Consider the following 22,699-nt stretch of genomic DNA (forward strand, 5'->3'; position numbering starts at 1 on the left):
CTGATTGCATAATTCTGTCTGCACTGTTTGATGAACAGCCCATAGCTTTGAGAATGATGAGTGTGAGTTGCTCATGAGAAACATTCCTGTCCACTTCAATTGCCATTGGCTGACCAAACCTAAGACAGGACATCAAATTAAAATCAGATTAAGGGTAAGAAAAACTTCATTTTTTTTTGCAATTGCAACTGGGTCGCATTCTACAGCACAGTAAATCTATTGAAAATTCCTGTCAAATCACAATGAACAGCTGAGAGGTCTTTGTCGAAAAATGGTGAACCGGGACAACAGATCATTGTCAACTTCTGAGCTGACAAAGAAATTGCAAATATGTCGTTTGTTCAGTCGTGGACGACACAGCTGTTTTTATTGACCTATTTTTTAGACAAAGACTGCTTAATGGTCATGAAGTTCTTTTGAGTAGATTCTCTATGTTCCAGAAAGCATCTGCATAGTGTTGCAAAACTAAAAAAAAAATCAAGACTATGTAGGCCTATAGACACTTGCACTTGCTTGCTTTCGTTGCATTTATACAACTCTTTCTGTACAGGTTCCCTGGATGAAGAATGGTAAGATGACTGGTAACAGTTTGGAGCAATTTGATAAATCATATATTTTTGCAGGACTCAGGATCTATCATAGAACATTTTTTTTTCATTTTTCAATGATTTTTATTGCCATTACTTCACAAAATATTGTTATACATTAAAAAACAAGAAGAAAACAGACAAACAAATAAAGCAGGTGCACATATAAACTTGTTCAATTGATGAATGATTATGAAACTTTTGAATTTCATGCTGCCCAATATCAAGGTATGTAAAATTTTCAACTTCTTTTTAAATTTGAATAATAATCTGCTCTGAAAAATAATTGTCCACCTTTCAATCGAGTAGAGTTTTAGTCTGAAATGAAAATTGAACATGATTTACACGCCACTATTTTTTTTGTCAGTTGCACCAATGACCTACCTTCTCTAGGTCTACGGTTGAATCCTGTAACACATTCAATGAAAATTACCCTGATCGGAGCTTGTATCACAAATAGTTACAAATATGACAACTGTGACGTTATGGCAACTACCATGGTAATATGAATCACCGTCAAGGTTTCTATTTTGGTATTTAATAATGGCAAAGTTACCTGGAAAGTCTTTAAGAAATGGGCCACTGGAAAAAATAGAGGAAGACCAGGGGCCCGTAGCACAAAACTTAGCAATGATCGTAGCGACAATTGATTCCATTGACTACAATGTACAATCAATCGTGAAATTCAATCAAAGGTTAGCGATCAATTGCTAACCTTTGTGTTACGGGAGCCTGTACCTCGTTGCAGAATAGTTACTAGTATAATTACTTTGCCATCCAATGGTAACTGCCATGGTAACAATGCTTATTAATAAGCCAATCAGAATCAAGGAAATCAGGGAAATTACCATTGGGTAGCAAAGTTACTATACTGTAACTTTTACGCCATGGAGCCCAGATATATTATAAGAACATGCAAGTAAACAGTCAAGATTGAGTTTTTATGAATTAATCAAAATTATTTTACATTTCAATAGCTTTTACCTCTTTCCTGTTCTTCCCGTGCCTTGTTGGTTGATGATCACCATGGTGATGACCTCTACAGGTCGATTGCAATGGACATGGAGGTAGGGTTTGACCTGACTATTCTGGAGCATGCTGTGTGGATTGTGCGGGGTTTCTACGGCGTAGATACTGTCCCCGTCGTGGATGTCACTCAGAGGTTGCGAATCGCCAAACGATCGGTAGAAACCATCAAAATATACCTCGGTCAAAACGATCTGAAAGATAGAAAAAAAATTGAGAAAATGACCCATCTATTGTAGAGTGCTGTGACCGAGTGGCTTCGTCTCCTGATATTGAAATACGGGTAGATGAATATCCGTTTGAATCCCTGATATGGTATAAAATCCCTCAGCAAGAAATTGATCCACAACGTGCTACACTCAACCTAGGTGAGGTAAAAGATGATGTGAACACCAAAATCTTAGACATGGTAATACAGGAGTGCCTTGAGCATCTTACAAGGTGGATACATTCACGTTACATATACCTTACATTACTCTTCTTCTTATTTTCATCATTATTATCATTTATATTTTAAATAATAATTTTGACATTTATATTGCCCAAATTCTACATGTATATACTCAACTGCACATTACAATAATGTTATTATTATTATTACCACGGCTATAGCCGTGCTGCCTACAGGCGCTCTGGAATCGGAGGAATTTCTTCCAATCGAGTTTCCATTCACCTCACCTGGGTCAAGTGCAGCACAATGTGGGTAAATTTCTTGCTGAAAGCAAACACTCCATGACTGGGAATTGAACCTACGTCCCTTAGATTGAAAGACAGAGTCATAACCACTAGACCACGATGCCCCCACATGAATAAATATTCATGCTTATTACTGAAAAGTGTTATGAGCATCAAAACCTATCAGATACCAGTGTTACCTGTTTATCCTATAGATCCTCCAATTATCATACAGTTGGTGTTCCTATGAACAGTCACATCAGTTTGTCTTCCAGCGGCAAAAATATTGATTTTGAAATTTTCACAGAAAATGAATGTGGAGGTCGTAGCTTATATAGCAAATTCCTATATTGTATCTTTTTCAAGCTTCCAAGATATGAAAATATTTCCAGTACATGGACAGATAAATCTCGTATGAAAAGTTATGCGCTTCTTGCATTGAAAATGACTTCTCATATATACTAATCCGCATCCAGCTATTAACATTGAATTTGCAGGTACGAGAGTGATTTTTAACATTTCAGGAGCAGCTGGCTTCATAACACCAAGTAAAACTTAAACATTAATTAATTCCTCATAGCATAAATTGATTTTGTATGCACTTTGTTACAATTTGAAATGGTGCAATACTGCACTTCCATCCAAACAATGTTATAAAAAAGCTACAAGTCTTTTTGAAGACCGTACATGCCCTTGCAAATTACTTGCACAACACAGTAAAAACGCTGTTATACAACGTTGTTTACTATATGAACCTTACAGTATTTGTTTAACCGTTTAAACAATCATGTTTAATTTATTGAAGATTAGATATTGAAAATCAAACTTTGTTGCTTAAAATTAAAACACTTGTTTAAACTTTTTAAAAAATTACTGTAAGGTTCCATATAGTTTTTTACTGTGAAGAGTTGTCGCTCAAACACTGTACTTAGCAGCCCTGAAACCTGGGCTGAAATTGGCTATTTACATTTCTTGAATGAGCACACTGCCTTAGCCTTGGTCATGAAGGACTTCATCATAAGCTACTTTACTACTTCTATTTCCATTTATATTACATTTGGCTTCTGCCGATAAAAGTTATCCAATAGTATATGTAGTGTGGGTGTCGTGTTCAAGCCCAAGGCAACAGAATAGGCGAGTGCGATAAATTAACAGCATTTGTTTGCATTATTACATTTCAGGGAATATTCAAATGATGTCAAAGCTACATGTATATATCATTAAAAATTCTTTCCCCCTTTCTCAAAATCTATGATCTTGCAATGACCTTTCATGAGCAGTATGCTTACCTGTTAATTCATAAAATTTAGGAACTACTGTATAAAGCAGAATTGTTAATCTTTCAAAAAAGAATAGGCCTAGCCATTGAGATGGTACACATGAAATTATCATCATCAATTTACTTATCTTTTCTTTCCTCCAAGATGACAAATAGTAGCATACATTAAAGGGGCAGTTCATCCTGAAGAACAGTTTATTGTAAAAATAGCAGAAAAAATAATTAAATATATTGGTGAAGGTTTGAGGAAAATCCGTCAAAGATTAAGAAAGTTATTAGAATTCAAAGTTTTGGATTTGTGACGTTGTATGCGAGCAGCATTCCTACATAGCGAATGGTAAAAAATCAATGAAAATAAATGTCATTTTCTCAGAAAATTGAAAATGGTTTTTACTGTGCCTTTTGTATATCAATAGACAAATCATTTCACACCCGATCATAAATAGAAAACAAAATAAAGTCATCAGGAACCATACAAAATTTGAAATTCATTGATTTTTTACCATTCGCTATGTAGGAATGCTGCTCGAATTTGATGTCACAAATCCAAAACTTTGAATTCTAATAACTTTCTTAATCTTAAACAGATTTTCCTCAAACCTTCACCAATATTTTTTATTATTTTTTTCTGCTATTTTTACAACAAACTGTTCTTCAGGGTGAACTTTCCCTTTAAGATGCAAAGATCAAAATGAAAATGACATCAGAATTATTCATGTAAATCCTTGCTTGTGTTTCTTCATCAGTATGTAACACAAAACCTTAATAAAGAATAGTCATTGACTTACTGTATGAACAGCAATCTAAGTTTGTGTGAACTTTCTTATAAATAAGTAAACACTCAGAGGGCCTTGGTAGCTCTCTAAGCAGCAGTTTGGGCATCAAAGTTTAATGATAACAGAGGAATAGAACAAAAGAAAACCTGAAACGTGTCTTGATGAAGTGACCCTTGTATCAAGTGACAAAGTAACCCTTCCAGGAGTGTTATTCAAAGTTCTATGGTTTAGGAAGTCAACAGATGATTTGAAGAACTTTGTATATAAGTAATTCACATAGCACTATGTAATTCACATAGCAGTGCAGTGCTTGTGATCAAAATTAGAAACAAAACAGCAGAAAAAAAGGTAAATCACACATAATATATATACCATATATGGCAAGTTACCCTGAGTCTGCGCAGTCCTCCTTGTCTGCGCATACATGTACATGTATGTGCACGATTCTACTAAAAGAGGATACACAACGAACACAAACTTTACTGTGCAATACATAGACAGATATTCATTTTAAAAAATTGACTCAGAATGGTGGTGAAATAATTAATTTTGAGCATTTTATTTGATGGCATCAAAGTGCAGCCTTTTTCATCTAAATCCCTGAATAGCGTGCAAAATGAATGGGTGCGCAGACACGGGGCGCCATTTTTTGTTCAATCTGAAAATGACCCCCCGAGGTTTTTTCCAAGAAAATCATATATTTCTTTCAAATTTTTATGAGATATTTGCTACACTTACTCATAATAATATAAGGAACATTATCAACTGAAATATTTTGTAAATTAAAAAGAAATTCATGTTAAATCTTAACTCAAATCGCTAGGTGCGCACACTTGGGAACCACCATCATAAATAGAATGATTTTTACATGTCAGTGTGGAGTACATTCTTTTGTCATGAGAAATATCAGCTTTTACATACACATATTACAAATAAATTTTGAAAGTTGTAATATTTATGGAAGATATCGATTTGGGTGTTGCAGAGTGATATGAAGAGATGCTGGTAAAGCCAGGATATGTTTTTTTTACTATAAAGACATCTTTTTTTTTAAATAAAAGTATTCATTGTCAGTTGACATGAAAGATCTTGACTGAAAGACACTCTTTTTTAAGATGAAGTATAAAATTTGACATTCAAGATAAACTAGTACTTTAAAGTGAAGGAAAAATGTGAGTCCCAAATACTTAACTTTATTATTTTTGGTATGAAATATTTCATAAATGCAGGTAGGGGAAAAAATGTCAAGATCCATATTTATGGGCCTATATAGTTTTTTGGCCGATACCAAGAAAGAGGAGAACACATTTAGATGGGGAATATCAGATTCTGACATGCCACTCTAATGGAATTGAATAGTTTTCTAATATTGAACAAATAAACTGTAATGATATTAAGATTACCTTTAGAGAGTATGAAATTGATGGATTCACATTTTTTTTCTTCAATATATGGAAGCCATTGGGTGGTTGTTGACCCCCACCCCACCCCCGCACTACTCCTGGTATCTTACTTTAGAGATCTGAGCAGCGCTAATAGATTGGTTACGCCCTCTTTCTAGGGGCAATATATGATATTTTTCTTAAAATGAGAGAAGCATGGAAGCTGGAAGCAAATCATAATTGAAGCTAATTGGGTTTAGTAGAAAGCACAATGTTGCCTTCCAATCCCATTACAGAGGCTTTTTTATTTCTTCAATATTTTCTAAGCAATTAACGTTCCAACTGCTGATCCTGTAACTAAGGGCTACCCTTTATAAATGCACTGCCTCAAGAGCAATTACATTGCATATTCACAATTTTTCTTCCTATAATTACATTGTACTTGGAGGAAACAAGAAAACCTGTATACTCTGTAAATGCAAAGGAGATAATGTGGTCCCTGATCATGCTCCTCTCAGAATGAGATGAGGGACCAGTCGTGATGGAGTGAGATTTCTGTCTTTCAAGAGTGAGTTTTCACCTTTTTAGGAGTGAAAGTGTGCACCTGTTTTCACTCTAAAAGAGGTGAAAATTCACTCTGGAAAGACGGAAATATCACTCCATCAAGACTGGTACCTCATCTCATTCTAAGAGGAGCATGATTAGGGACCAGATTAGATTTTCTTAAAGCATTCCACATATTATTAAAGGCAACATTCCACTATCACTTTTGAATAGAATCAGCACAACTTGTCAACTGCTAAAACAGACCCTGTTTCCTTACAAAGAATACAATGATTTGACCAAATAGTTTTATTGTTCTTATCCACTAAAAGAGCACTTCTCAGCCTTTTTTTTACTCAAGGACTACTTTGACTCTCAGATTTGTTTTCAAGGCCCACCAACTAAAATTTTAAGAAAACGTCCATTTTGATGAAAAAATGTTTCGTGAAATTTGAACACAAAGCTCTGAAGCACATTCAAAACAGTTTGAGAACTAATCTGCATTCGCAAATGTCCAGTAAACACAATATACATGTACTTATGCACATGAGGTTCACATTAAAGTTAGATCAAAACCATCATAGTGTGCATGTGCGATTGTGTATGCTTTGCAACATGCATGATACCAACACGTAAGCGTAGTTTAATCTGCCATACCATGTTCGGACAGGTCTGTGAAATATACTATAGTTTTTCTCCTATTATTCTCCCTCTGCAGCTTCTAGCGGCCCACCTAAGAGAGCTTTGCGGCCCACAGTTTGAGAAGCGCTGCACTAAAATAATAACTTATTTCACACTTTGCTGATAACATTCAATACCAAAATATATTGCAATTTAAGCAAACATATTACAGTAAGCATCTAGGCACTGATTTTGTGTTTTATATAAAGGTGCCATAGTTCTCATACATAAATAGCTATCACATTATTTTAAAGAACGGTCAGTAGTATTTTTCAATTATTCTATGAAAGAAATACATGCCAAGACTATCAATAAACAGAAGGGTCTATAGCTGGCACCATGTGATCATGTTCCTTGGATGAGAGTACCACTTTAAAGAAATCATGGCATCTCGATTGCACAAACATTGCTGTTTGTGAAATATCTGGACCGCACTCAAGGTAATCATTGCTTTCTCTGAATGGCTGATGAGGAATGCCTGATTAATAAGAGTTCCAATTTAAACTAGGTTAATTTCATCTATGATCATCACTAAGAAGATTGTCACTGACTATTTTTTTGTTAGGTGTTATAAGCTACTGAAATCCTTGCGTCTGATTGGCTCAGAGCATATTCAGCAGTAAACAAACTAATGACACTGTTCATGAAGCAATATTAAGGTATGTCGTTTGCTTCTACAAATACAATGGACAGTACGATAAGAAGAGAAGCACACAATTTCTACCGTACATATTCACATAAAAAGTCCTATCAACATTATCAAATGGACATCGCATTAGACTAGTTCTCACTCAACTTCTCAGATAATTTTACTCAGAAAGAAATAGGTTAACAGGAAAGATCCATATACAAAAAAATAGACATAGGATCAATATGAGCCCCATTTCCAAATTAAATACTAAACAGGCTTTAGAGAAGATGATTTCCAATTAGTCAGATATAAATCCTTGCCACTATAGAATTCATTATATGACCCCGACCATCTTATTACAATGCTGTATCATAAACTGTGAATTTATAGGCATAGAAGTTTTCTTGTGATTTATACCTCATCTAAGCCAATAGGCTTGAAAAAATATCCACTAGAGAAATTCCAAATCTATGAGTATGAATATTTTTACATTTCAAGGCCAGAGCATGTACTGCATCGTATGTATTACTTTGGACAATGGACATTAAGTTTCTTAAAATAATCATTCATAATATAATTTCTTTTAATATCAGCATCTATCAGAAATATATTTCAAATCCTCAGAAAATACCTCACATGATGTGAAATCTCCTTATTTCATTGAAAATTCACATTTAGAAAAAAATAAAGAAGCACCTAAAATGTCCACTTTTCAACACGTTTCTTAGAGACCTCTAATAAAAGGACATCAGAACCTGTAATAAACAACTTCAAGATAAGAAATCCACTTGTAAATTCTTTTAAAAACAAAAGGCTGCAAAGTTTATCAACGAAAGAAGCTCTTCAAATATTGGCTGATGGGATTACGAAATCATGAATTCAATTCTGAGTTTTTTCTGAATGACCTTTGTACTGTTAAGTGTCATCCTACATGTAAAAGTGCCATGCACCATATTACCTCAAAGGTAAGTCCAGTTGTATCAACCTGAAAATCAGGTAAAACAGAAACTAATAATTGCATTGTATTGTATAAATAAAATGAATATACATGCCAAACAAAGCTCATAAAATATGTGTGATTGATGGGAAATTGACAATATAAAACTAAGCATGTGTTGGATCTTTTTCCCTATGTACTGTCTCACTTATTTTACAGTAGTCTATGTGTTGGTTATTATTTCTTTAGCTAGGATTTCAGGATGCCACCACCTGGAGCTTAACTTTTTAAAATATTTTATGGACAGGGTTACCTTTTCTGTAAGGCTCATTTCATGTATATCACAGCACAAAAAGAGAAGTTAAAGGTAAATGCCAGTTTTGGTAACGATATCAAAATGAGTTCGTACAGAATCCAATGAAATGGCCACCTAAGTGTATGTTTGTATAAATAAAGAGTATGTGCCAAAGGATTCTGGAAGAAATTGTGTAATTGCTGAGAAATTAGCAAATAAGCACAGGATTCGGGTCAAGCGCCGGGCACGACATTCAAAGCAATAATAATAATACACTGTCCCACGTGCGCTTATCTGTGTTGGTGATCTTCAGTGTGAATATTTTCAGCGTAGATTTCTAGATTTCACAACGTTCAGTTTATGTGACTGTACCAGATCTAGATCCTTGATGATATACTGACAATTAAGCCTGGTTATACAGACTTTCTCATGAAATCAGTGTTTACTGCAACTACTGGCATTTCTCTTTAAAACAGGGTATGAAAAATAACAAAAGCCAATAAGAGGGTCACCCTAGGTCATGGCCTTTGATAGCCCTGGGGAGCATTTCATCAACATTCAGATCTGACAACTTTTCTTGAATTTGAATGGCTGAGAAGAACAGCTTCTATGGTAACTGTTGGGACTTAAAGAGAAATTCGAATAGTTGCAGTAAACACTGATTTCATGAGAACGTCTGGTAAACAAGGCTTAATTGTCAGTATATCATCAAGGATCTAGATCTGGTACAGTTACATTAACTGAACTTTGTGAATCTTGAAATCTACGCTGAAAAATATTCACACCGAAGATCCCAACACAGATGCACTTGGAGCAACGTATAATTAGGTGACCTGTCTTTGACAGATCACCTCTTAATTTCGTCAGAATTTTCTTTTTATTTCTTTCTTTATTTTTACGGATTTTCTTGTCGCCAAGTTATCTCAAAATGGACTTGATCAATTTCATTGAATTTCATGTCATTTATAGGATCTGTCATGGACACGTCAAAATAAGCTTTTCAAGGTCATCAGGTCATGATGACGTCATCTAGGCGCCATTTTGTTAAATCACATTATCAATCATATCTCCATTATCAATTATAAAAAATTAACAATATTCACATCACATCAACTTCAGGTCAAGGGTCATCAGGTCATGTCATCAAAGGTCACCTGGAGGTCACGACGTGCGCGTCAAAATTTCAAAATGCTCAAAATCACTTTTTGACCAAAGTAGAGTACGTTTCAGGTCATTCTAAGCATTTCAAAAATTTGCGCGCGCGTTTCCGCGCGTAACGCCTTAACGCAACGCAGAAACACCGTTTTTTTTACATCATTGCATTGATAATAAAATTCTGAACAATTTGATACCTTGATCAACCTTCTACGACCATTAATGACGAAATTAACACCCGTTAAAGTTTGCAGCACGTGTGCGCGCGAGCTCTCACTATAGGCCATATATGGGCAAAAACATGCCTATTGAAAATTCACTGTAGCTCTTTACATAGTCCATTGACCCCCAATTTTTTTTTCATATATCGATAGAGTATTAGTTGTAGATTTGATTTCATGTCACCATTGTCCCTAAATTATATCGTGACGTCATCAAAATGGCGCCTAAACTAAAAATTTCATTTTTTCAAAAATGACGTCATCAAATTTATGCAAATTTGGTTGTAACTTCTCGAATATAGGTCGTTTTTCGCCCAGATTTCGATATGTTGTAGTTTAGAATGTACTCTTTCTCCTCAGTAAACATGAATTTTTGTTTTGAGAAACGCATCATTGCGTAAAACAGCGATGAAAAGAGGCATGTCATTTTTCCTCATTTTGCGTGTAATCTCTATGGGACATGACTTTTTCTCAAAACTAGATTCGACATTCCTCTATTTCGTGAGCCATATCTCCATTTTTTCTTGTCAGTTTTCTTTAAGCTTTTAGTATGTTGTAGCTGAGATTCTAAGCTTTCGCAAGTGTGCCCTTCATTTTTTGATCAGATGCCGGGATCATGCCCGTATTTCACTTGCAAAATTGGACTTGTAATTCTCAAAATTGCTTACGTGTATTCTCTATGGGGAATATCGTGGCTTTGACTGCTTTCTAAAGGGCGCGGGTTCGAGTCCTGGGGTGAACAAGATGATTTTTTTTTTTTTTCTTTTTGCCACTTCTTACATGATCCTTTATGATAATTAAAAGGTATAAAAGTTTAAATTTAGCAAGATAAAACAGATTATAATTGCTTTTTTCATATCACATGTGTTTTGCGTGTAATCTCTATGGGACATGACTTTTTCTCAAAACTAGATTCGACATTCCTCTATTTCGTTAGCCATATCTCCATTTTTTCATGTCAGTTTTCCCTGAGCTTTTAATATGATGAAGCTGAGATTCTAAGCTTTCGGGAGTGTGCCCTCCATGTTTTCATCAGATGCCCGGATCATGCCCGCATTTCGCTTGCAAATTGGAAATGTAATTTTCAAAATTGCTACGTGCAATCTCTATGGGGAATATCGGAGACCAATGGATAACGCACTCGACTTGAGTTCTCGAGGGCGCAGGTTCGAATCCTGGGGTGAACAAGATGAATTTTTTTCCATTTTTTTTTCTTTTTGCCACCTCTTACATGATCCTTTATGATAATTAAAAGGTATGAAAGTTTAAATTTAGCAAGATAAAACAGATTATAATTTCTTTTTTCATGTCACATGTATTTTGCGTGTTATCTCTATGGGACATGACTTTTTCTCAAAACTAGATTCGACATTCCTCTATTTCGTGAGCCATATCTCCATTTTTTCTTGTCAGTTTTCCCTGAGCTTTTAGTATGTTGTAGCTGAGATTCTGAGCTTTCGGAAGTGTGCCCTTCATTTTTTTATCAGATGCCGGGATCATGCCTGGTTTTCACTTGCAAAATTGGACTTGTAATTCTCAAAATTGCTTACGTGTATTCTCTATGGGGAATATCGTGGCTCAATGGATAACGCATTTGACTTGCTTTCTAAAGGGCGCAAGTTCGAGTCCTGGAGTAAACAAGATTTTTTTCCATTTTTTCCATTTTTTTTCTTCTTTTTACCACCTCGTACATGATCTTTCATGATAATTTAATGGTATAAAAGTTAAAATTTAGCAAGATAAAACAGATTTTAATTACTTTTTTTCATATCACATGTATTGTCATACATCAAAGAGACCCTTTTCAGTGCTTTATCATCTCCCGTATTTCACAAGTATTCCATCCATAATGAGCATTCCGTTGTCATGAAGATCATATTGATATGCATGAACATGGTTATAGTGATCATGATGGCGAGTATAAAGACTGACCACCTAATTCGTCTGCATGACGAATTAAATTCTAGTTATTGCTTAGAGCGTCGGGCCCGACGCTCTACCTGAATCCTGTGCTTATTTGCTGATTTCTCAGCAATTACACAATTTCTTCCAGAATCCTTTGGCACATGTGTTTTATTTATACAAACAGACACTTTGGTGGTCATTTCATTGGATTCTGTATGAACTCATTTTGATATTGTTACCAAAACTAGCATTTACCTTTAAAACAGGACTTGTTGCATAAAACATCTTACCACACTCTAAAAAATTTTCTCCTTCAAATTTGAACTAGACAAATCAGCACTCCTAAGTGCAGTCACTATACACGCTCTTTAAGAGCTAAATAAAGCTCTTTGTAGCTTTTCGTTTTTTAGAGTGCAGTCCTTTCGTGAAATGCTCCCCTGGGTTACTTAAGCCGTTTCACAGCGATAAAGTTAGGGTAAATGCAAAGTGAACAAGATTTTATGTAAATCTAAACTGTAATGTTGATTAATGTACATACATGTTCACACCAGTCATTTTACTCCCATTTTAATTTTTTTAGTGTCAATTAAACACCTATTTGTGTACACCATAATTGAAAGACACGTTTATTATGTGGTATTCAATCTCTAGGGTGTGATTTTAACACCCCAGAGTGTGGTCAAGTTGGTCAGAGACACCAACTGACTAAACACCAGAGTTATTACAGTGTCAATTTCACATCTACTATAGATAGTAAACTCAAATTTCATCGAACAAAATCAAGAAATAAGCTTAATAAAGCATATCTTATATAATTTTTTTTTACCTAAATCTTTCAAAATTCCCATGAGAGGACCATCCCCTCAAGTATTAAAAAAATACGCCAAAGGGTTTGAACTTAACACTAAAAAGTGTTGAAATAAGAAAGAAAAAAGTAGTATACAGTTACAGCAATGGGTGGTGAACTAACTTCATTAATTCATTACTGGTGTTAAACACTTGATGTGATTCAATTAACACTGATGTATAGTATTAATAATTACAGTGCAGTGTACACAGCAAAAACTATGGTGTTATGGTTATACATGCAGAGGACCACACCAGTCATTTTGCATTGGTGTTTAATTGGTGGTGTTAGATTACCCTCCACAGCGGTATTACAACACCTAATGTTGTTATTTTATTAAACACCCTTTGGTGCTATGTGAAAACTCTAGGGTGTAATTTCAACACTTTAAGGTGTGGTCGTCTCGGGTCACCAGCTGGTACCAGTTTAACAAACCAAATTTGTTCTTAGACAGTATCTTTAGATTGTGGTATGGGTCTTGATGTAAGTTCCATTGTATTGACACCAAAAAAGGTGCATACACTGTAAAATCACCGGTGTCCATTTTAACATCAGCCAGGTATCTATATCAGAAAACACCAGAGAAGTGTTGACACAGCACCAGTTTAGAATCGACCCGATGTTGTTTTGCATGGACAGGTGTTGCTTATAAAATTCCTACCTGGACATAGCATAAAGCCACACTGACACAGTTACAACAACTCTCTGATGTTATATTATATAGATACCGGCCTGGTGTTAAATTACCCCGGGTTAAATTAACAGCAGCAATTTTGCAGTGTATACTTAATAGAGAAGTACAAGTTTAAATTCTCCAGCCTCTTAGTACACCAAAATTCAATTATAATGAGATAAAGTTTGCACCAGTCCAACAATTCCTGGGTTTCAAAATGAAGATTGTTTGTACAAGAAACTCTATATGGCCCTTATGTGTGACCAATGATTAATGTCAATGGTGTTGAGTTGATTGTTGGTTCAAGGGTGGCGATGTGACAATTCAGAATTTAATTTGTGTGATCAACAATTCAATCTAAATTTTCTAGGGGGTGGGGAGCACACAATTTTTTTGGAGAAACTCAAAAGCAAGGAAGCAAAGTGACCAAGCTTGTCATGGGGCACTTCACTTTTTGTAAACTAAAAACTGAAGGAATTTGTGAACACTTTTGGTAAATTTTCAGTAAAAATACAAGTTTTCCAAAAATTTCTGCAGGCCAAATGCCCCCTCCCCCAGCTGTGTAGGGCCATGCATGGTTTGATATCAGTAAAGACATACCTCATATAATCATATCTCTACTTCCTGTTAGTTAAAAGGAGAGACAGGATACATTATTTGAATTAATAACCACTCAGATAAAAAGAATTATTCAGGGGGGGGGGGGTTCAGGGAGGGAGGGGTTCAATGCTACCAAACACCATTCTAATCTAAATCTGAATGATTTATCATATGTATAGTAGAACAATGCATTCATTCAATCAGGAAAAGTGAAAAGATTGAATGAATTAACATTGAATTAATAATGGGTGACTCCACCTCCAACTCAACAATATACAACCTCGACATGTATGTATGATTCACCTCGTTGTACAGTGTGTCTTGACAAAAACTGCTACTGGCACTCTAAAAAAAAAAGTAATAATTGTAAAAATGTAAACTAGCATTTGCATTAATTACACAACTGGCTTCATTTTGTGATATGGTCTTTACTATTACATACAGAGATATGAGCGTTCTTTCAGCACCCATCAGAGAACCTTTTAATCAAAGGTTTGAAGTAAATAGTTTGAAGTAAAGTTAGGTACTCAGGTTCAGCTAAAAGCATGACTGTTTGGGAGGGGGAGGGGCTTCCTAAAATCCATATAAAGGGGGGAAAATCTAATGTCAAATTACTTTGATTTATAGTTCGAAACTACAACGAAGACCATTGGAATGTTCCCTTCTTTCTTGAGCCTGAAATCTGTTTGGGGGCATTTCCTCCTTTCTCTTCTCCCTATTTTACCTCTTTAACCCCCCTCTCCCACACATGCATCCCACCCCCTCTCCATCCATAAAGAAATATCACTTCAAGAGCATACATAATGTGTTTCTTGCTGGTTTATTTATATAATAAAAACCTAAGAAAAAACCTTCACAATTTTTTTCTCTAATCTTTCTTTTATGCTTGATTTTAGTCCGTTCATGGTAAATTTTTATCACTTTCATGCTTGACAGAGGATATCTTCAGTTTAAAACATTGGCATCTGCACACTTCAATACATGAACAAGGCCAAATAGATCCATTTGTATTCATGCGATCAACATGGTAATGGTGCCCGGGTACATTACTGCTTCAAGAAAATCATGTTCCATCCAAACTACGTCACAAGGCCCCGTAGTGGGGCAAACATCTTCCTTAAATAGCATGCCAGTGCTCATTCCTTCCTTGTGGCACATGGATTATTCTTCAATTACAGAAAGAGAAGAACTCGGGGTGATTTCACACCCACCCTACCCCCCAAAAATAACTGTTAATTACAAGATCTTGATCATTTCTCAGACATAATTTCACACAATTCATGCAATCCCACCTACCCAGATCCGACAACACACAAGTACAGGAGTTATAAGGCACCTTCTCAAAAGTCGGAGTGGATTAGTGGAGATTGGGGTTAGTAGGAATGAGGGGTAAGTTGAAACATTGTAATTTTCTTTAAAGCCTTTGAATAAATTTATGCAATACTGCCCTCAATTGATTGCCATTATCAACCGCTATCCACCATATTACAGACAACACATGTGCAACAAGCCTGGTGAAGTTAGAAAGGAATTTTTGTTTTTCACCTTCAGAAATGTTTTATTATCTCAGAAAAGTTTAAAGATCATGTTGGCCAGTTTAGGTTTGAAAACACAAAGAAATACAAATTAAAAAAATACATAAGAAATTATATTTTTTGCAATTTTTTGTGAACAATTGTTATAAATGTAAAAATTGATACTCTCACCAAAAATTAGCATTCTACTAGCTTAATAAATAGAGTTAAAGGCAAAAACATAACCAAAAAAAGAATTTTTTAGGGCAAATTTCAAATGCTTTTTGCATAATTAATAAAAAAAAATATAAACAATTAATTTTGATCATGTAAATTTGATGCAAAAGTACATGAAATTGCATGTAAAATCAAACGCACACAAATACGCAAAATTCTACTCCCCAGTCGCCTTGCGTGAGTGGCTCTATAATAGAAAACATAAAGTTGAACTAATCCTCCTCAAATAATTTGAACTTGGAAAAAATTTAAGCAAACAGGCTAAAACCATTACAATTGTAAGTAGTTTTAGTATAATTCTTAATTGACCATGCAGTGTTTCAACTTACCCCAACTTGCTTATTTTTCACAAAACAGTTATATGCACAACTTAGCAATATGCAAATGAGAGTCAATGTCCCTCACTATATCTTTTATTTTATTATTTGAATCATTCAATATTTCATTTTTTACAGATTAGACAATAAGGACCAGATTGACTGAGCCATAAAATGTTAAAACAATTGTAATTCCCCACGTTCATGGAGGAAGAAAACTTGTTTCACCTCCAAATCAGGAGAAAATAAAGAATATTTCACATTCCATAATATAAAATACAAAAGAAACAGTGAGTGACGTCATCAGTGCCCTCATTTCCATACCGACCAGAATGTGCAAATACCTGTTTTGTGAATTAAGCAAAACTTTAAAACGTCATAACTTTCCTATTTCACACCAGATTTTGATGAAATTTTCAGTGTTTATGCTTGTTTGATTCTTCCCTTTTTATTCAAATCAACTTTTTGTTGAAGTGGACTTATCCTTTAATAGAGAGGGATTCCTACTATTATAGAGATGGCAAAGGGAGACTCTTGGCAAGGTGCATACATTCGATTGTCACAAACAACATTCCTTTTTGCCTTTGCCTTACATCAAAATTTCTTTGCTTGCACACTAAAAATATTCCAATTATCTTTAACTTAATTCCTTATTGTACCTACTAACTTGTTGGTACTTCCTTTCAGGCATTTATGCATGCTTTGCCTAATCAATGGCAAAATACTTGGTATTTTCTGATCAGGGTAGAACTCCCAATTAAAAAAAAATACCATGTATCTTTTGTGACTGAGCTGGTGTGAATGCAGATTTCATTGAACATCTTGGGAGGACGGTGAGAATGCGAGGCAGACGAGAACATAAGTTCCCGACAGTTTCTAACGATGGTTTCCAGACCACCTTGTCACCGGTATGCATCCCCCATCAGTACCTACAGCATAATGTACATCACAAGCAGAATTATGTGACAAAAGATGTACTAAAGGTCATGTGCATGTAGTTGTTTGTTGAGGGTGGCAAGGGCATTGGCTTGGCATTCAATTCATTTTGACCATGAACAATCAGAAAGATTTGCAATCAAACGCAACTCTAAAAATCAAGCGCAACTTTATTTTCAACCAATCGACAGCACGCATTTTGGACTTGCGATTGATTTCTTTTACTTGTTTGAACGCAACTCTTTCTGCAACGGGCCCCAGATCCATAACACTTACCCACGTCTGCCTAAGTTTGGTTTACAATTCTTTGGGAAATAAGTATATCACATAACTGGATAAATAAAATATTAGAAAATAATCAAGAGTTAATTGACATTTTGTTGAGAATACATGTAACACGCTTTTGCCAATAGAAACAATTCAGAGTGAAATGCAATCAAAATTTCAGCCTTTTCATTTGGCAATTATTTGCAATAATGTTCCACTGTGAAAGAATTACATGTACGTTGAGCTATACATAACGCATATAACGAGACACCTACAATCTACATGTACATGTTCAAAAACCAGGGTTACAAGATTTCAGACCCACATGTATTGTCTCTTTAAAGAAAATTCCCCAAGGAGCTAAAGGACCAATTTTGTCATGAAATTCTCAAAATAGCTCTCAAAAATCCCCATTCAATATTGCAGACTTACATGTAGATAGTATAGGTTGTGAAAGTAGCTCATCAAAATATGAAATTACTCTTTGCCTACTTCACTTGGTGCAAATTCAATGTGGTCAAGCATGCCAAATCTGGTTCACTCTACTTTCCAATTCCTGTGGAATAAATCAGCTTATTATCCGATCTTTATAAATTGCAAATACTCCCCTTTAACAATTGGAATTGAAAATAAATTAAATTGAATTGAATTTAACTAAAAGTCAAAAGCTAATAAAAATGACAAATATGTTGCTTATATTCCCTTGAATACTACGGCTACACCTGTATGGCTACATGTATGCTATATGAGATGCAAATCTTTATTTAAACCTTTCAGAAGTACACATACGATTGCCTCAGGATAAGGTGACAGGCAAACATTTTCCTCTTTTAGCTCCCCTTTCTCCTGTCAGTGGAAATCAACCATGAATATCATAGCCATTACTACCGGGTGCACTGATCTGACGTGTGTAACCTATCAATGTTAAACACATCATAATCATCTCCCAGTTCAACAATGGTATCCTCAAAAAGGGTGAATAAATTTCAGAATATTGGAATTATCTTTTGACCAACGAATTACGCAATTCTACAATTCCATGGGCTTTGCACAGGGGTGACTGGATTCATCTAGCTCGAAGCTTGGTCTGGTTTTCTGTCATTAATCAATTCAAGGTATCTCTTGCGAGTAACTCCACGTCAGAGGCTGAAGAAAAGATGGTATCACTGGAATTTGGTACAATTATATTCTAAGAATATGTATACATATTTAAAAATATAAAACTTCCCCCAAAAAGAGATTATTGCAAGAGTTGCACATAAAAGAGGAAGAAAGGGAATCATTTCTACCTGGCAGTATAACTGCACTGCACTCCTCTCTTCCTAAATAGAGGGTTACTTTAATACAAGAATTACTACCTATCTAACTGGATACCATCTAATCCATGTGTTGTGGATTTATAGACAGATGATGTTATAAACATATTTTTGAATGAGAAACTTTTATGAGGTTATAAACAGGCACACCAATTTGACCCCCCCCCAATAAAATATATATACAAGACTATAATAGATTGCAAAATAACTTTTTTACATGTACATTCTTGTGAGTTCAGTATTGACACAGAGAAATGTACAGAAACAGCATACCCCCATTCATAACAAAATAATAATTAGATATATTATATACGTTGCAATAGACCATTTAATGAGAGAGATTTGTTAATATTGTAAGTTTCATCCCATGACTACACTGTAGGAAAGATCTTTTTGACTCAGTTCGACTCATTTTTATATCAATTTTCTCCCGTCCGAACAGGCTACAGTTTATCAATACAGGGATCATCACGTTCATTACTTCACTGGGGATTTTCAAATCAGCCCCTAAGGCGGGATTAGAAAAGTTAAGTGAATGGTTCACAGCATTGAAGTCAAGAGCTTCCCAATCCATACCCATTCAGATGTCATGTTTCCTTCCTACGCACCATCCATCTTAATTTAGTTACGACTTCCCCTGCACACATGCATGCATCGTAAATACCTCCCACTCAGCACAATCCTTTCCCCTACATCATTCGGGGTACACATACCCGGAAGCCATATCGCCATGAATTGATTTTGCAATTTCCCAACCATGTGCCGGTCCACAGCTGGTGTCGGGGTGAACCGCACACGTATGAAAGCACCTGAGACCAAAGCCTGGTTCCACACATCATGCATGTTTGTTTGTACTCGGGCATATTTCACACATGTTCCTCGCATCCGGGATTGGTTTTGACGCCCGGCTTTCGTCTCGCTCCAGACGGTTTGCTACTAACGGGAGCTGCATGGTTCATGTTCATAAAAGATTCATCCTTATGTCAATCATCATGTGTGCATGTTATGACATTGAGATTGGAATTCATCAAGCAAACACATTCTGTCTTTCTCATTATTTTCCCAAAGTTAGCTATGACACCATCTATGGAAATATTGCATATAACAGAGATGAACATACACAATGCATAATTTTTCGCTGACACGTACACTGCAAGACTTCACAAAGTTAGGTGCCACTGTTATGTATTCCAAATACCATTGTGTCAGTGCAAGAACGCCCTTCACTCCACACTTTTGTGCATCGCATGCATGCAAAAATGCCCTTAGCAGCATGTACTTATGTATAAGTGCATTGCGTAAGGGCGTTCTTGCACCAACACAACAATACATTCTTGCTTGCTATGTGAATAATTCACTACATGAAATGAAAAGAATTCATTATTTACGATCTAAAAGAAGAATGAGATACTGATAGCCTAAGCCTATACAAATATACCAAGCTGTAAGTACCAGCCCTATTCAAGGGAATTATGAAATCATTTAATTGCAATCAATTTATGATAAGTCATCCGTAATTCGCTATTTTGTCTTTTCTATGATGCACTATAGTGAAACCTATCTATAAGGATGCTCCAAACCAACCTTCAATATAACTTTTTAAAACCCATTTTGCAACAAACTTGCCCATCATGCTTAAAGGCTGAATCCATCTTATATACTGTGATAATTGTTATCTTCATAAGATATGAAAGTATCCAATTCACTTAATACAGGAATGACCGTCTTTTCTTTATTTTAAAATGTTTGACCTTAGTTCAGCAAACAACCAATTTTTCTTTCTGTTTTAATTGTATAAGTTGTAAGTTATTTTGTATAGGATTGATTTATGTTCTTAAATATGTATTTGTTTGTATATTGCATGTTTTTATTTTTTAAATGTGTACACTGGACCCCTCAGAAGAACAGCCTGTGGCTGAAGAGGGTCATCCAGTCCATGAGTGGAAAATAAATTTTAAAAAAAATGGTACAGAGAATGAAGCTTTTGGTTTATCGATTCCGGAGCGGACAGATGAATCATGTTTTCAGACATGTGAGCCTACAATGTTTTGAAAATTCATTTGAGTTATTTACCCTGTACTCACAAAAATTCTACAATATTGAGAAGGTTGTGATTATTTCATCTGACTGCTGAAAATGTATGTATGCTTGTTAGTATAAAATAAATAAAGGACTCACAGCTTTAAAGTCCATTTTAGTATTTTAAAACTAATTTTGAGCCTCAAACAGGATTACTCTACTTATCAAAACTTTCCCATTTATACCAAATCAAATAGTCATTAATCACAAAAGCTGGCCATCCTCAGTTATGCAGTGCTCAGGCTTTTCTTTTGCAATTCCACCATTCACAGGGACTCAGTTTTATAATCATGAGGGGAGCAAGAAAAAGCTCTTCTAAAACCTTTAAGGGGAGTGGTAGGGGAGCTGCTCTGCAATGAGCTCTTCTTTGACATACAAAGGGAGCTGTTTTTGTCCGATTACAAAATGGATGGAGGAACGTACACTAAGTTACAACCCACAACCAAAGGAAACAAAAAATCAGATGCCCTGAACATATGCAATATTTATCTCATTTTAAATGTGTGTTATTGCTTACAATGTGATTGTGTTTTATTTGAATGGGAATGAGGTTTCAAGGTTGGCTCTAACAGTTCGATCATTGACTGACACTTGTTCTACATTCAGGTTAAGTGATGTCAGAACAGAGATTATACATTGAGGTTAAATGTTATAAAAGCAATACAAAAGTGTATGATGTTGCTTGATTTCTAGTTTTCCTGCATTCAGCACTTAACATTTTATGTCACAAAAAAAATCAAATTCGAAGCATAGGCAAGTGATAAATCACTCTGAAATGGATTAAAGCGAGTGGTAGCGAGGATCACTCTTGCTCCCCTTAAAACTGAATCCCTGCATTCAATACATGCAAGACATGATCTAGACTAAAAATTGAACAATACTTTAAATTACACATCTCTCATCCCTCTGTCATCAACAAAATTCCTCCTGGCAATCTACAACCCTTCCACATTTTCGTAACCTACAATACTCTGTCATATTTAGAAATCTTATCCTCAGCCATCTATATTTGATTGGTTGCATGATCGCCGTAGCCTCAGGGATCGCTTTGGTTATCTATGCCATGGGAGGCAATCATGGGAATTGCCGAGGTATGATCTGCATACGGAAGAGGTCCAGATCATATGAACTATGCACTTCAAGCGACGTAGGATTAAATTGGGAACGAGAGGCAATGGTAACAGTTACAAGAAAATATTGTTGTTATTGATACATCATATAGGCACGTGAAAAGACTTGCTGATAACAATTTGAAGGGCTGAAGTTGTATACTGGGATGCATATTATTGTGGGCTTGTTGTTTTGATTCTAGTTTTTCAAACAGAGGGTTCATATGGGTTCTAAAGCCCCACCATGGTTATCATTTCCAATGAAAATTATCCAAATTGTGTTGTTCTCAACCCAGGAGATGTGAATACATAAATGGAAGGATAATTCCTTGAAAGCACGGAGTGCTAGAAGCAGAATATTGAGCTAAAAACAGAAGCACGGACAACAATCCATCTCAGAATAAAGTATTTCTTTCAATAGACTGCGCTATTAATAAATGCCATTATTATTACTTTCACCACCACCATCATCATCATCATCATCATTAGTTTATACTGTCTACTTATATAAAACGAATATGAACATCCTCGCACTTCTACAAAAATAATAAGAGGCACTTTCATATCTATAGATACTTGCTAACTTATGCATGACTTTACATACAATTGGATGATGAAATGGCAAATTGTTAATAGTGAAGATTTCCCCAGCAATCTTTACAACATTGACTTAATATTGTATTCAAAATAATTTAGAATATACACTGCCTT

General features: G+C 35.3%; 1 protein-coding gene across 2 annotated transcripts in view; it reads right to left on the reverse strand.

Annotated features, from left to right (window-relative positions):
* LOC121422435 (ubiquitin carboxyl-terminal hydrolase 31-like) overlaps positions 1-22,699 on the reverse strand; it is a 67,816-nt gene that overhangs the window by 19,204 nt on the left and 25,913 nt on the right. For both annotated transcript variants that reach the window (XR_005971166.1, XM_041617471.1), the window contains exons 3-4: positions 1,572-1,807; positions 2-119 (exon numbers count right to left, since the gene is read on the reverse strand). Coding sequence is in view for 1 of the 2 variants with exons in the window: in XM_041617471.1 (XP_041473405.1) it covers positions 2-119; positions 1,572-1,807 (354 nt within the window). In the remaining variant the exon portion in view is untranslated. The remainder of the gene's footprint in view (position 1; positions 120-1,571; positions 1,808-22,699) is intronic.

This window comes from Lytechinus variegatus, chromosome 10 (genome assembly GCF_018143015.1).
Source record: "Lytechinus variegatus isolate NC3 chromosome 10, Lvar_3.0, whole genome shotgun sequence".
In the NCBI taxonomy this organism is placed as follows: Eukaryota; Metazoa; Echinodermata; class Echinoidea; order Temnopleuroida; family Toxopneustidae; genus Lytechinus; species Lytechinus variegatus.